The sequence below is a fragment of the Macaca fascicularis genome, chromosome 13 (genome assembly GCF_037993035.2).
Source record: "Macaca fascicularis isolate 582-1 chromosome 13, T2T-MFA8v1.1".
NCBI lineage: Eukaryota > Metazoa > Chordata > Mammalia > Primates > Cercopithecidae > Macaca > Macaca fascicularis.
In genome coordinates this window covers 61204240-61216281 of record NC_088387.1, presented here as the reverse complement: position 1 = coordinate 61216281, position 12042 = coordinate 61204240, and the positions used below count along the sequence as shown (strand labels likewise).

General features: G+C 42.4%; 1 protein-coding gene across 9 annotated transcripts in view; it reads left to right on the top strand.

Annotated features, from left to right (window-relative positions):
• Positions 1-1216: 1216 nt before the first annotated feature.
• Positions 1217-12042, top strand: part of PAPOLG (poly(A) polymerase gamma) — a 42735-nt gene continuing 31909 nt past the window's right edge. For 7 of the 9 annotated variants that reach the window (XR_012422354.1, XR_012422353.1, XR_012422355.1 and 4 more), the window contains exons 1-3: positions 1217-1471; positions 5420-5581; positions 7296-7362. Coding sequence is in view for 2 of the 9 variants with exons in the window: in XM_005575804.5 (XP_005575861.3) it covers positions 1455-1471; positions 5420-5581; positions 7296-7362 (246 nt within the window). In the remaining 7 variants the exon portion in view is untranslated. The remainder of the gene's footprint in view (positions 1472-5419; positions 5582-7295; positions 7363-12042) is intronic. The other 2 variants (XM_074011710.1, XM_074011709.1) reach the window with 1 other exon arrangement.

Genomic DNA, 12042 nt, shown 5'->3' with positions numbered 1-12042 from the left:
TTTTTTACCATGTTGGCCAGGCTGGTCTTGATAGAACTCATGGCCTCAAGTGATCCACCAGCCTTGGCATCCCAAAGTGCTGGGATTACAGGCAAGAGCCACTGCACCTTGCCCAGGTTTTCAAAAATATTTTTTTGTAGTCTTTTTTTTTCTTGAGACAGGGTCTCCTTCTATCACTCTGCTAGAGCGCAGTGGTGCTGTCCTGGTTCACTATAGCCTCCACCTCCCAGACTCAAGAGATCCTCCCATCCCAGCCTCCTGAGTAGCTGGGACTACAGGCACGGGCCATCACGCCCAGCTAATTTTTTTTTTTAACTTTTTGTAGAGACAGGGTCTCACTATGTTGCCCAGGCTGTTCTCGAACTCCTGGCCTCAAGCAATTCTCCCACCTTGGCCTCCCAAAGTGCTGGAATTACAGGTGTGAGGCACTGTGTCCTGTCTCAATACATATTTTTGAATGAATTAATCAGCAAGTAATCTTCTCTATTTACTGTGACTCTGAGTTATGTTCAAGGGCAAGCAGTTCTTGACTTCCCTTTTCTTTGTAATGATTTAGTGCTTGAAATTACTTCTACCCATCAGCATTTTAAAATTGGTCATTATTTTCCCATTTTCATCCCCACACTCACATAGAACATGATCTCCACTATTTAAAAGTGTAAGATTTTTGTTTCAGCCTGGGATTTATCCTATTGCAAACTGCTAGCTATAATTTTCAACCTTTCCCGGCTAAATGCCAGAATGTCACTAATCAAAGGTGGTACTTAGGGGTGAAGTGAACAGTTAAGCCTCCAATTTACAAGCTTGTTTTTCCCTGGGATACTTGCGTTAAAGTCGCACGTTCCTGGGTGTGACACTTTCGAGACAAAAATTTCAACTGGTGAGTTAATTACATATTACTATAATTAAATCAAAGATGTAGGATAATGGAAGCGTTGAAATAGTATTTGCTAGGCAAGGGTGTGATCTTTTTAAAAAATGTATAATATATGCTGCCATTCGAGAAGCAAGGAAAACATTTCCAAATTTCCTTCCAAGCAGTCTACCGGGATTCACAGTACCGCGGACAAAGGAGGGTACCAAATGCTCCTTTGAACCAACGGTACACCGAAAGCCCTGAGCCTGTGGGCGGGGCCCCGGAGCCTCCCGGGGCTCAAAGACAGAGGGGGCGTGGCTGAGGGTGGTCCAGACCTCCAGGGGCGGGGCCGCGGCCGGCGAGAGGCAGGCTGGGAAGCGGCGCCATATTGGCGTCGGCCGCGCTGTATTGTCATAAATAGAGCCGGTTTTGTGGTGTTTTCACTACTCGGTTGGATGCCTCAGCCATAGTAAGTGGGAAAGTGAGGGAGCAAGCGAGCTACAAGCGACCGGAGGAAAGTGAACAGGGGGAGAAGGGAACAGCAAGAACAGGACTCCAGAGCGATAAACACTTGCTGGAGAGGGAGACGCAGGAAGCGATGAAAGAGATGTCTGCGTAAGTGGTGGGGGGCGGCGGTTGGGGTGAGGCGGGTTGGGGTGAGCTGGGGTGGTCCGTCTGTGTCCTCGTTTCCGTTCCCTGTCCCTTGCGCCCTGCACGCAGCTCGCCGGGGGTGGTCTCCTTCCCGGCTCCCGGCCGGTCCGCAAGGGCACCTCCCCTAAACCCGGCGTCTTACCTGGCCACCCCTGCACGGACTTGGGGACTCTGGGAGTCCCCAGCTGTCCCGCCTCTGAGAACGCCCTCAGAAAAGGATGAGGAGGGAAAGAGGTGCCTGTGTCCGTAGGGAGAAATTGTCGGTCACTCGCCTGTCCCCAGCACTGTCTGAGCCCGTCTGCTCCTGTCTGCATTGGCGCAAATACCATCCCCCTGCCTCCCCCTCCTCCCTTCCCGACCGGCTGTCTCCAGGTCTTCAGGAGTGAAAGACCTATCGCAGCCCAGGGGTTTCTCTTTCATATGAGGGTAAAGTCTTTTCATCCCTGTCCCCACCCTCTCCCTCACCCCCTGCCTCCCCACCTACCCACAACATCTACCGGTCTGTACCTCTTGTTCACACTTTGATAAGTCAGAAACAGTTCCCAGACTTGGCAAGATTTTGTTGTAGCTTCTTCCATTTTGGCCTATTAGGAAACAATTTAAACATGCAGAAAAATGCAGAGAATAACATAAGCATCATTTGTGGAGCCACCACCCATTTCTCCCAAAACATAACTGTACACACACACACACACACACACACACACAGTATGTATATACATATCTATGTATTTATTTTAAAGAAATCAAGCATTCCAGATACATCTGAAGGACTCTCCTACCTCCTTCTCTGGTCCCAATCATCTCTTGCTCCAGATGTCTCCACAGTCTTGAATTTGATGTGTATTGTTGCTGCGTGTTTTTTATTTTACATTTTTTTTTCGCCCTCGAATCATGGGAGCTGCATGTTTTTTAATGCTATTACTGCATACACATGTGTTCATAATAACTGGCGTAGTTCTAGTTGTTTTTAAACTATATAGCTGGTATCACACTTGGAATTCTGTAACTTCTTTAGCACAACATAGTGTCTCTGAGCTTTGTTCACGTTAGTATTTTAGTTGTAATTAATTAATATTGTATTGTATTCTACTGTAGGAATGCATCCTAATTTAATTCTTTTCTTGTTAGTGACTATTTTAGGTTATTTCTAACTTTTTAGTGTTACAGTGTGACAGCGAACATTCTTTTACAGTCTCTTTGTGCGTTTGTAACCAAAATTTCTCTAGGGTGTTTGCCTACAAGTGAAATTGATGGTTTAAAGGAAATGTGGGATTCTGTTGTTTACTTTTCCCTCCCCTCTAGATGGGGGAAGTTCAGAACTCTAGATTTGGAATTTTAGGGCCAGTAGGCTAGTTGGCTAACTTTGTCAGCATACAGGTAAGAAAGTGAGGCCGTCATCATAGTGTCAGAGCTGAAGTAGTTATGGAGGAGAGAATGGAGTAGTGGAAAGAGGTTTTGGAGGTCAGATTCTGGCTTGTCCTCTCTTAACTTTCAGATACTTATCTGTAAAATGGCACTTATTCAATACCTGTTAGGATTATTGTGATTGAGTGATATTATATACATATGTAGATAATTACTCTGTCCTATTCATTTACCATGTATATTTACATATAAATAACACAAATAATACCAAAACACTGCTCTAGCTTTCTCAGAGGTAAAAAGCCAAATCTTTAAAAAGAAATTACAACTTGAAATAACTAATTGGAGTTTTGTTTGTTCTACAACAAAATAAATACAGAAGAGAAATTAAGCTGTATTTTGTTTTTTGGGTTTTGTGGTTTTTTTTTTTTTTTTGAGTCATTTTGGAAGGTATACACGCTGTTTTATCTTCCATTGATTCTTTCTCCCTCTCTACCTAATGAAATCTTTTTTTTTTTTTTTCTTTTTTTGAGACGGAGTTTCGCTCTTGTTGCCCAGGCTGGAGTGCAGTGGTGCGATCTCAGTTCACTGCAACCTCCACCTCCTAGGTTCAAGCGGAATCTCCTGCCTCAGCCTCCCGAGTAGCCGGGATTACAGACGTCAGCCACCATGCCCAGCTAATTTTTTGTATTTTCAGTAGAGACGGGGTTTCACCATGTTGTCCAGGTTGGTCTTGAGCTTCTGACCTCAGGTAATCCACCCACCTCAGCCTCCCAGAGTACTGGGATTACAGGCATGAGCCACCACGCCTGGCCTCTAATGAGATCTTTATCTAAAGAGCGTGTCTTACTCTGTGCACTTAGTAGGGGTAAGACAGTGTTTTGACGAGTTAAAATCCAAAAACAATTAAATGATCTCTATAATGTGTTATTTTTTACAGGGCTAATTTATTCAACTTGAAAGATTGATTATAATTTTGAGATTACATTCTTACTCTTGGTGTTAATGGCACTTCATGGAAGCATGTTGAAGACAAATGGTAGCGTTGGTTGTTTAGTGTGTATGTTTTCACTTTCATAGCAAAATTAAAAGTTTTGCCAACCCCTGTTGGTCCCAGAATTTATTTTGAAGTTAATTAGTTTGTGTAAACTCAAAGTCTCAGAACTTCAATTGGCCGAGCGCAGTGGCTCTTGATCCCAGCACTGTGGGAGGCCGAGACTGGTGGATCACCTGAGGTCAGGAGTTCGAGACCAGCCTGGCCAACATGGCGAAACTCCATCTCTACTAAAAATACAAAAATTAGCTAGATGTGGTGGCACATTCCTGTAATCCTAGCTACTTGAGAGGCTGAGGCAGGAGAATTGCTTGAACCCAAGAGGCGGAGGTTGCAGTGAGCTGAGATCTCCCTAGTGCACTTCAGCCTGGGAGACAGAGAGAGACTCCATCTCAAAAAAAAAAAAAAAAAAAATCTCAGAACTTCTGTTGTACTTTATTCAAGACCGTAGTTTCCTGATGGCTAAGATCTTTAGAGGGTGGCTCATGTATCTTCCAAAAGATTGCCAGTAGTGTAAAGAATTTTATTTCAATGCGAAGATGGTATGGGTACCAGTCTAAAATGAAGAGAATAATTAGCTAGAGTGGCAAAATACTAGGACTGTAAACTCTGATTCAAGCAGAGGATGTTAACCTAGGTTTCCCAAGGACAAATCTAATTGTGATTTCCTTTTTAAAAGCCAGATTTGGCCGGGCGCGGTGGCTCAAGCCTGCAATCCCAGCACTTTGGGAGGCCGAGACGGGCGGATCACGAGGTCAGGAGATCAAGACCATCCTGGCTGACACAGTGAAACCCCGTCTCTACTAAAAAATACAAAAAAAACTAGCCGGGCGAGGTGGCGGGCGCCTGTAGTCCCAGCTACTTGGGAGGCTGAGGCAGGAGAATGGCGTGAACCCGGGAGGCGGAGCTTGCAGTGAGCCAAGATCACGCCACTGCACTCCAGCCTGGGCGGCAGAGCGAGACTCTCTCAAAAAAAAAATAAAATAAAATAAAAAATAAAAGCCAGATTATTTCACAAGGACCTTCTAATGGGTTGTTTTCATTTCTTTCCTGGGGAAAAAAAAACCCATTGTTTTTACTAAAAGCTTTCTTTCAAGTGGTTGACTGCTTTTCAAAGATTCTAGAATCTGGATGGTACTTGACTTAAGTCTGCAGGGTAGTGGAGGTGGCCCTGGCGCAGATCCCAATCAAACTCTGGGTTTGAGCTGAGTGGTGTTGGTACAATTGTCTTGATGCCAACACATGCTGCGTTTGGCTTGAAAAGACATCCTAACCATGAAAGCTGCAGGCAGTATGAATAGCCCCTTCATAAACATAAACATAAAATACTCATTTTTCCTTTAAAAGAAAGTATCTGCCCCCACTGTTAGTACTAAGTAAACTTTTAAGGTAACTGAATTAACATGAGTAGATTGAGAGATTCAATGTATCAGTATGATATATATTTTAAATTTTTTCTGTTGTTTCATTTTTCTTATTTTCTTGAACAGAAACACCATGCTGGACAGCCAGTGTCAACAAAAGCATTATGGAATTACCTCTCCGATTAGTTTGGCGTGTCCTAAAGAAATTGATCATATTTACACACAGAAATTAATTGACGCCATGAAACCATTTGGAGTGTTTGAAGATGAGGAAGAATTGAACCACAGGTGTGTCATTGAAAACCATAAAATATTTGACAGTGTACTGTTTAATCATTAATTCTACGAACATATTGAATACCTACTATGTCTCTACATACAGGTGCAGAAATGACGAAAAGTCTTGGCCCTCTTGGAGCTTACATTTTAGGTAGGGGTTAGAGGAAGAGATTTGTCATCAATAATATCAGTATTACACTCGTGAGTAATATTACACATGATAAGTGCTACTGAGAAAAAGCTGAGGGGGTAGAGGTTTCAGGGAAAGCCTCTTTGAAAAAGTCACATTTAAGGGAATATTTAAAGATGAAAGAGGGAGCCATGTGTCTATCTGAAGGAAAAGTGTTCTAGGCAGAACTCTTGAAGTGGTGTATTTGAAGAGTACTTAGCAAGATACCCTGGGTATCAGCAGTGAGGAAGCAGGAAGATATAGGCTTGCAGAAAGCAAGGTGGGAAGGAGCTTGGAGGGCAAGAGCTCTTAGGACCTTGTAAGGTGTTGTCAAGGTTTGGTTTATTCTGAGTGAAGTGAGAAGCTATTAGAGTTTTGAGAAGAAGATTGACATGACTGGACTTAAAAAAGTTTTAACAGTCACTCTGGCTGCTGTATTAGAGTAATCTTAAGAGAAGTGCAAGGGCAGAGCAGAGAAACCAGTTATCTAGCAATTATAATAGCCCCAGGAGGAAATAATGCTGGCTAGAACCTGGAGGATGGTCATAGAGGTAATAAAAAGTAGAAATCTGGATATATTTTAAAGGTAGGGTTCTTAGAGTTTAATGACTGGAATGTGTGTGAGAGAGAGGTCAAGGATGATGGCCAAGATTTTTGGTCTCGGCACCTTGAAGGAGTAAGTTTGGACAGAAGTTCAGTTTTGCATGTTATCTTTGGGATGTCTTTTTTTTTTTTTTTTTTTTTTTTTGTAGACAGAGTCTTGCTATGTCACCCAGGCTGAAGTGCAGTGGCATGATCTTGGCTCACTGCAAGCTCCGCCTCCCAGATTCACACCATTCTGCTGCCTCAGCCTCCCCAGCAGCTGAGACTACAGGCGCATGCCGCCATGGCCAGCTAATTTTTTTTGTATTTTTAGTAGAGATGGGATTTCACCGTGTTAGCCAGGATAGTCTCGATCTCCTGACCTCGTGATCTGCCCACCTCAGCCTCCCAAAGTGCTGGGATTAAAGGCGTGAGCCACCACACCTGGCCTTCTTTGGGATGTCTTAAACCCTGCTTTTCTCTTCTAAATGTGGATTCATTTATGCCATTGGTTATAAGTTTGTTTTAATAATACTAAACTTCTTTAATACTATTAGACAGAAATTAGCCAGTAATTAGTTTGCCCATTTTAATTAGTCAAAGACCTATTACTAGCAATTCTAGCTTCTATTACCACATTGAATTGAATTAATTCCATAGTAAAGCCAAGAAAGTTGACAATTCACTAGGCCTTTAGAGCCTCATTGAAGGCAATTTTATGGTTTTTATTAGGCTTTTTGAATTTTGAACATAGCTCAAAAACTAAAATATTGTAATCAGATTTATCACCTCTTTGACACTATTAAGGATCTAAGAATGCCAAAGAGATGGCCCTGTGTCAATAAATGTGATAGCATTATTGCATGTATGTTTTGGTTTTACCCTAACATCAACACAAAGGGTATTGCCTATATGGGTTTTTAAAAATACTGTTTGTTCATTTTAATCTGAAGCTTTTTTTTTTTTTAATAGGCTAGTGGTTCTTGGTAAATTGAACAATTTAGTAAAAGAATGGATTTCTGATGTCAGTGAGAGTAAGGTAAGACTTTAAACTATGTGGAATTCTTGTTTTTATTATATCTTGGTCATTCATCCTGGCAATGAGATGCAGGTGTTGAGAAGTAGCTGAAATACATCAAAGCTTGGCTCTCTGGTATACATAGGAATGAACTGGTCTAGACGGTTGAATTTCTAAGTAGATGAGGATTTACCCAGAAGTAGCCAATATATAGCTGTGAGTCCACATAATTGTCTTGTTTGACTCGTATGTAGTAGGCCAAATATCAGATTTTACTTAAAAATCACATTTCAACTGTTTTTATAAAGTGTTAGATCTGGCAATGCTGGGCCTGCCTTTGTGCACAGCAGGAAGAGGCTTGAAGGGGATTGGGCGCCTATCTTCCATTGCCTCATGGCCCCCACCACTCCTTGTTTTCTTTGCAAGGTGATTAGTTGAGCAGTTACTATGTTTCTCATGTGGGATTCCCTTATTTGCCTACCTGCTTGGTTCCTAAGACATAGGAATTTGCAAACTAATTTATAACTACAGAGCTCTTTTCCCCTCCTGTAGCTTAACTATTTTTCCCCTGAAATTGATTACATTTTCCTGCTTTGTGTAGTGCAGTCCTCCCTTGGTATCCTCCGGGGGATTGGTTCTGTGACCTCCAAAGATACTAAAATCTGTGGATGCTCAGGTTCCTTATATAAAGTAATATAGTACATATTTGCATGTTACCCTTTCATATCCTTTTGCATACTTTCAATCATTTCTAGATTACTTAAAATATCTAATACAATGTTAATGCTATGTAAATAGTTGTCACTGTAATTTTTTTTTATTAGCATGTTTAATTTTTTTTTTTTTTTTTGAGACGGAATCTCACTCTTTCACCCAGGCTGGAGTACAGTGGCGCAATCTTGGCTCACTGCAACCTACTCCTCCCAGTTCAAGCGATTATCTTGCCTCAGCCTCCTGAGTAGTTGGGACTACAGGCGTGTACCACCACTCTGGACTAATTTTTGTATTTTTAATAGAGACGTGGTTTCATCATGTTGACCAGGCTGGTCTCGAACTCCTGATCTCAGGTGATCTACCTGCTTCAGCCTCCCACAGTGCTGCGATTACAGGCGTGCGCCACCACGCTCAGCCTAAATTTTATTTATTATTATTTTTTTTTTTGGAGACAGAGTCTCGCTCTGTCGCCCAGGCTGTAGTGCAGTGGCACGATCTCACCTCAGCCTCCCCAAGTGCTGGCATTACAGGCGTGAGCCACCATGCCTGGCCATAAATTTTATTTTATTTTTTTTTATAGATAGACTCTCCCTCTGTCACCCAGGCTGCAGTACAGTGGCACAGTTATATAGCTCACTGCAGTCTCAAACTCCTGGGCTCAAGTGATCCTCCCACCTTAGCCTCGTGAATAGCTGTAACTGTAGGAATGCACAATTGTGCTTGGCTTATTTTCTTCATTATTTTTTGTAGAGACAAGAGTCTCACTATATTACCCAGGCTGGTCTCAAACTCCTGGTTTCCAGCAGTCCTCTGACCTCAGCCTTCCAAAGTGCTGGAATTACAGGCATGAGCCACTGCGCCTTGCCTAAAATTTGCTTTATTTTTTATGGCATTTTCCCCCCCAGTATTTTTTATCCGTGCACGATTGGTTGAATCTGCAGATATGGAAGGCCAACTATATTTTGAATATAATTGTTTTTGTTTTTGTTTTTGTTTTGAGACATAATCTTGCTCTGTTGCCCTGGCTGGAGTGCAGTGGTGAGATCTCAGCTCACAGCAATCTCTACCTCCCAGGTTCAAGCGATTCTCCTGTCTTAGCCTCCCAAGTAGCTGGGATACTTCCCACCATACCCGGCTAATTTTTGTAGTTTTAGTAGAGACGGGGTTTCACTGTAATGGTCAGGCTGGTCTCGAACTCCTGACCTCAGGTGATCTATCCATCTCAGCCTCCCAAAGTGCTGGGATTACAGGTGTGAGCCAGCACACCTGGCCTTGGTTTTGTTTTTGTTTGAGACATGGTCTGTCTCTGTTGCCCAGGCTGCAGTGCAGTGGCATAATCTTGGCTCACTGCAGCCTCTGCCCCTGGGTTCAAACAGTTCACTTGCCTCAGCCTCCCGAGTAGCTGGGATTACAGGTGCATGCCACCATGCCATCAGCTAATTTTTGTATTTTTAGTAGAGATGGGGTTTCACCATGTTGGCCAGGCTGGTCTCGAACTCCTGACCTCAAGTGATCCGTTCTCTTCGGCCTCCCAAAGTGATCCGCCTGCCTCAGCTTCCCACAGTGCTGGGATTACAGGTGTGAGCCACCGTGCCCAGCCTAAATTTTATTTATTATTATTATTTTTTTTGGAAGCAGAGTCTCGCTGTGTCGCCCAGGCTGTAGTGCAGTGGCACGATCTCACCTCAGCTCTTGACTTACAGGCATGAGCCACCGTGCCCAGCCTCACAATTGAATTTTTATTGTTGTCTGAGAATCACCACTGTGAAGATTATTTTACTGGCTGTACCAGAATGTGGGAGAGAATGTTCAACTGGGTGATACCATTTGCCTCATCACTAGGTAGACAATACTGTTACATTTTAAGGTTTTTGATTTTCATAGTTTTCCCATCTTTGCCCTAACAGCAGTCAGTTGAAAGGTAACGTCTCACAGTTGTCAGTGTGTCTACCTGTAAAGTCCCTTTCTGTCCCTTAATCTGCATGGATTTGGAAATTAGGTAAACACCTGCAGAATTTTTTTTTTTTTTTTTTTTTTTTGGAGATGAGAGTCTCATTCCGTCACCCAGGCTGGAATACAGTGGCGCGATCTCAGCTCACTGCAACCTCTGCCTCCCAGGCTCCAGCAGTCCTCCGACATAGTTGGGACCACAGGCATGCGCCACCATGCCTGGATAATTTTTGTATTTTTGTTAGAGACAGGGTTTTGCCATGTTGGCCAGGCTGATCTCAAACTCCTGAGTTCAAGCAATCCACCCGCCTTGGCCTCCCAAAGTGCTAGGATTATAAGCGTGAGCCACCACACCTGGTCTAGAATTTTTCTTTTACAGCTTTAAACAGTGGGCTCAGAATAAAGTTGAGTCTCCTAAGGACTATAGTCATTGAGTTTAACATGGTCTTTATGCTGTTTACTTTTGTTGCCAAAAGGCCGTCTGTCTCATTTCTGAACTCAACAGGGTTATCAATAGTTAAAGTTATTGGATGAGTCAAATTCTGAGCAGGTGAAATTCTAGTCACAAGTAATTAAAAAAAAAAAATAAGTTAACATCTTCCATTGAGTAGATGAGGTCATTTTTCTATGTGAATTATAATTGTCTCTTTCATGTGGGGGAATGCGGGAAGGATCTCTGTCTCCCAAGCTGTAGTGCAGTGGCATGCATAATCATGGCTCACTACAGCCTCAAACTCCTGGGCTCAAGCAATCCTCCCACCCAAGCCCCCCAAGTAGCAGAGACTGCAGGTACACATCCTGATGCCCAGCTACTTTTTTTTTTTTTTTGTAGAGATAGGGTCTTGCCATGTCGCCCAGGTTGGCCTCAAACTCTTGTACTCAAGTGATCCTCCTGCCTTGGCTTCCCAAAGTGTTGAGATTACAGGCGTGAGTCGCAACCATGCCCAACCTATAATTCTCTCTTTTTTTTCAAATTAAAAAAAAAAGTCATGAGGTCTCACTGTGTTGTCCAGGCTGATCTTGAACTCTTGAGCTCAAGTGAACCTTCCACCTCAGCCTCCCGCAGTGTTGGGATTGCAGGCAAGAGCCACCACTCACAGCCTATAATTCTCTTTATGTATGTTTTACTTTGGAAAGTAACTGAAGGATTTGGGTTCAATCAAAGATGATTTGAATCCATACACAATTGGGATATTTAAACTTTAAATAGTATAGAACCCCAGATCAAATAATTTTAGTTAGATACTATGGCCGTGGCAAACTGTGATTTAGTGTATCACTTTCTCATAAATCATCCAAGAATCAGACTTCTCAAAGTAGAAATGTGAACTAAAAGATTTTTTTAAGGTCCTGGCTTCTCTATCCATTTCATTCATGTTAATTATGAATAAATTTATAGATTCCTGGGCATAGTGGTGCATGCCTGTAGTCCCAGCTACTCAGGAGGCTGAAGCAGGAAGATCTTGAGCCCAAGAGTTCAAGGCCAGCCTGGCAGCATAACGAGACTCTGTCTCTTTAAAAAATCTGATTAATAAATTTACTGACTTCTTTTTAGCTATAAAATTATTTGTGATACTCTGAACATTAATATTCATTACACAGAGGCGTTAAGCATAATATCCTATTATATAGATACTTTTATTCAAGGTGAAGTTAATCAGCACATATTCTTCAGAACTTGTACTGGGCATTGTGAGAAAATACAGAGAAGTAGTAGACAAAGTTCTTAACTTTGAGAAATTTAAATATTAAAGATGAAATATGATTTTACATACCAAAAAAGTCAGTAAATATAGCAAAAAAGAATTTAAGAATTTTAAGGGCAGAGAGCACAGAGGAAAAAAAAGCTTGTTAGGGAGTAAGGATAACCAGGGAAGGCTTCATGGAAGAGGTGGAACTTGAAGTGAACTTCCAAAAGTGGATGATACTGATAGCCAGAAGCTGGACATTGTGGCTCATGCCCGTGATCTCAACACTTTGGGAGGCCGACACAGGGGGATTGCTTAAAAACAGGAACTTGAGACCAGCCTGGCCAAC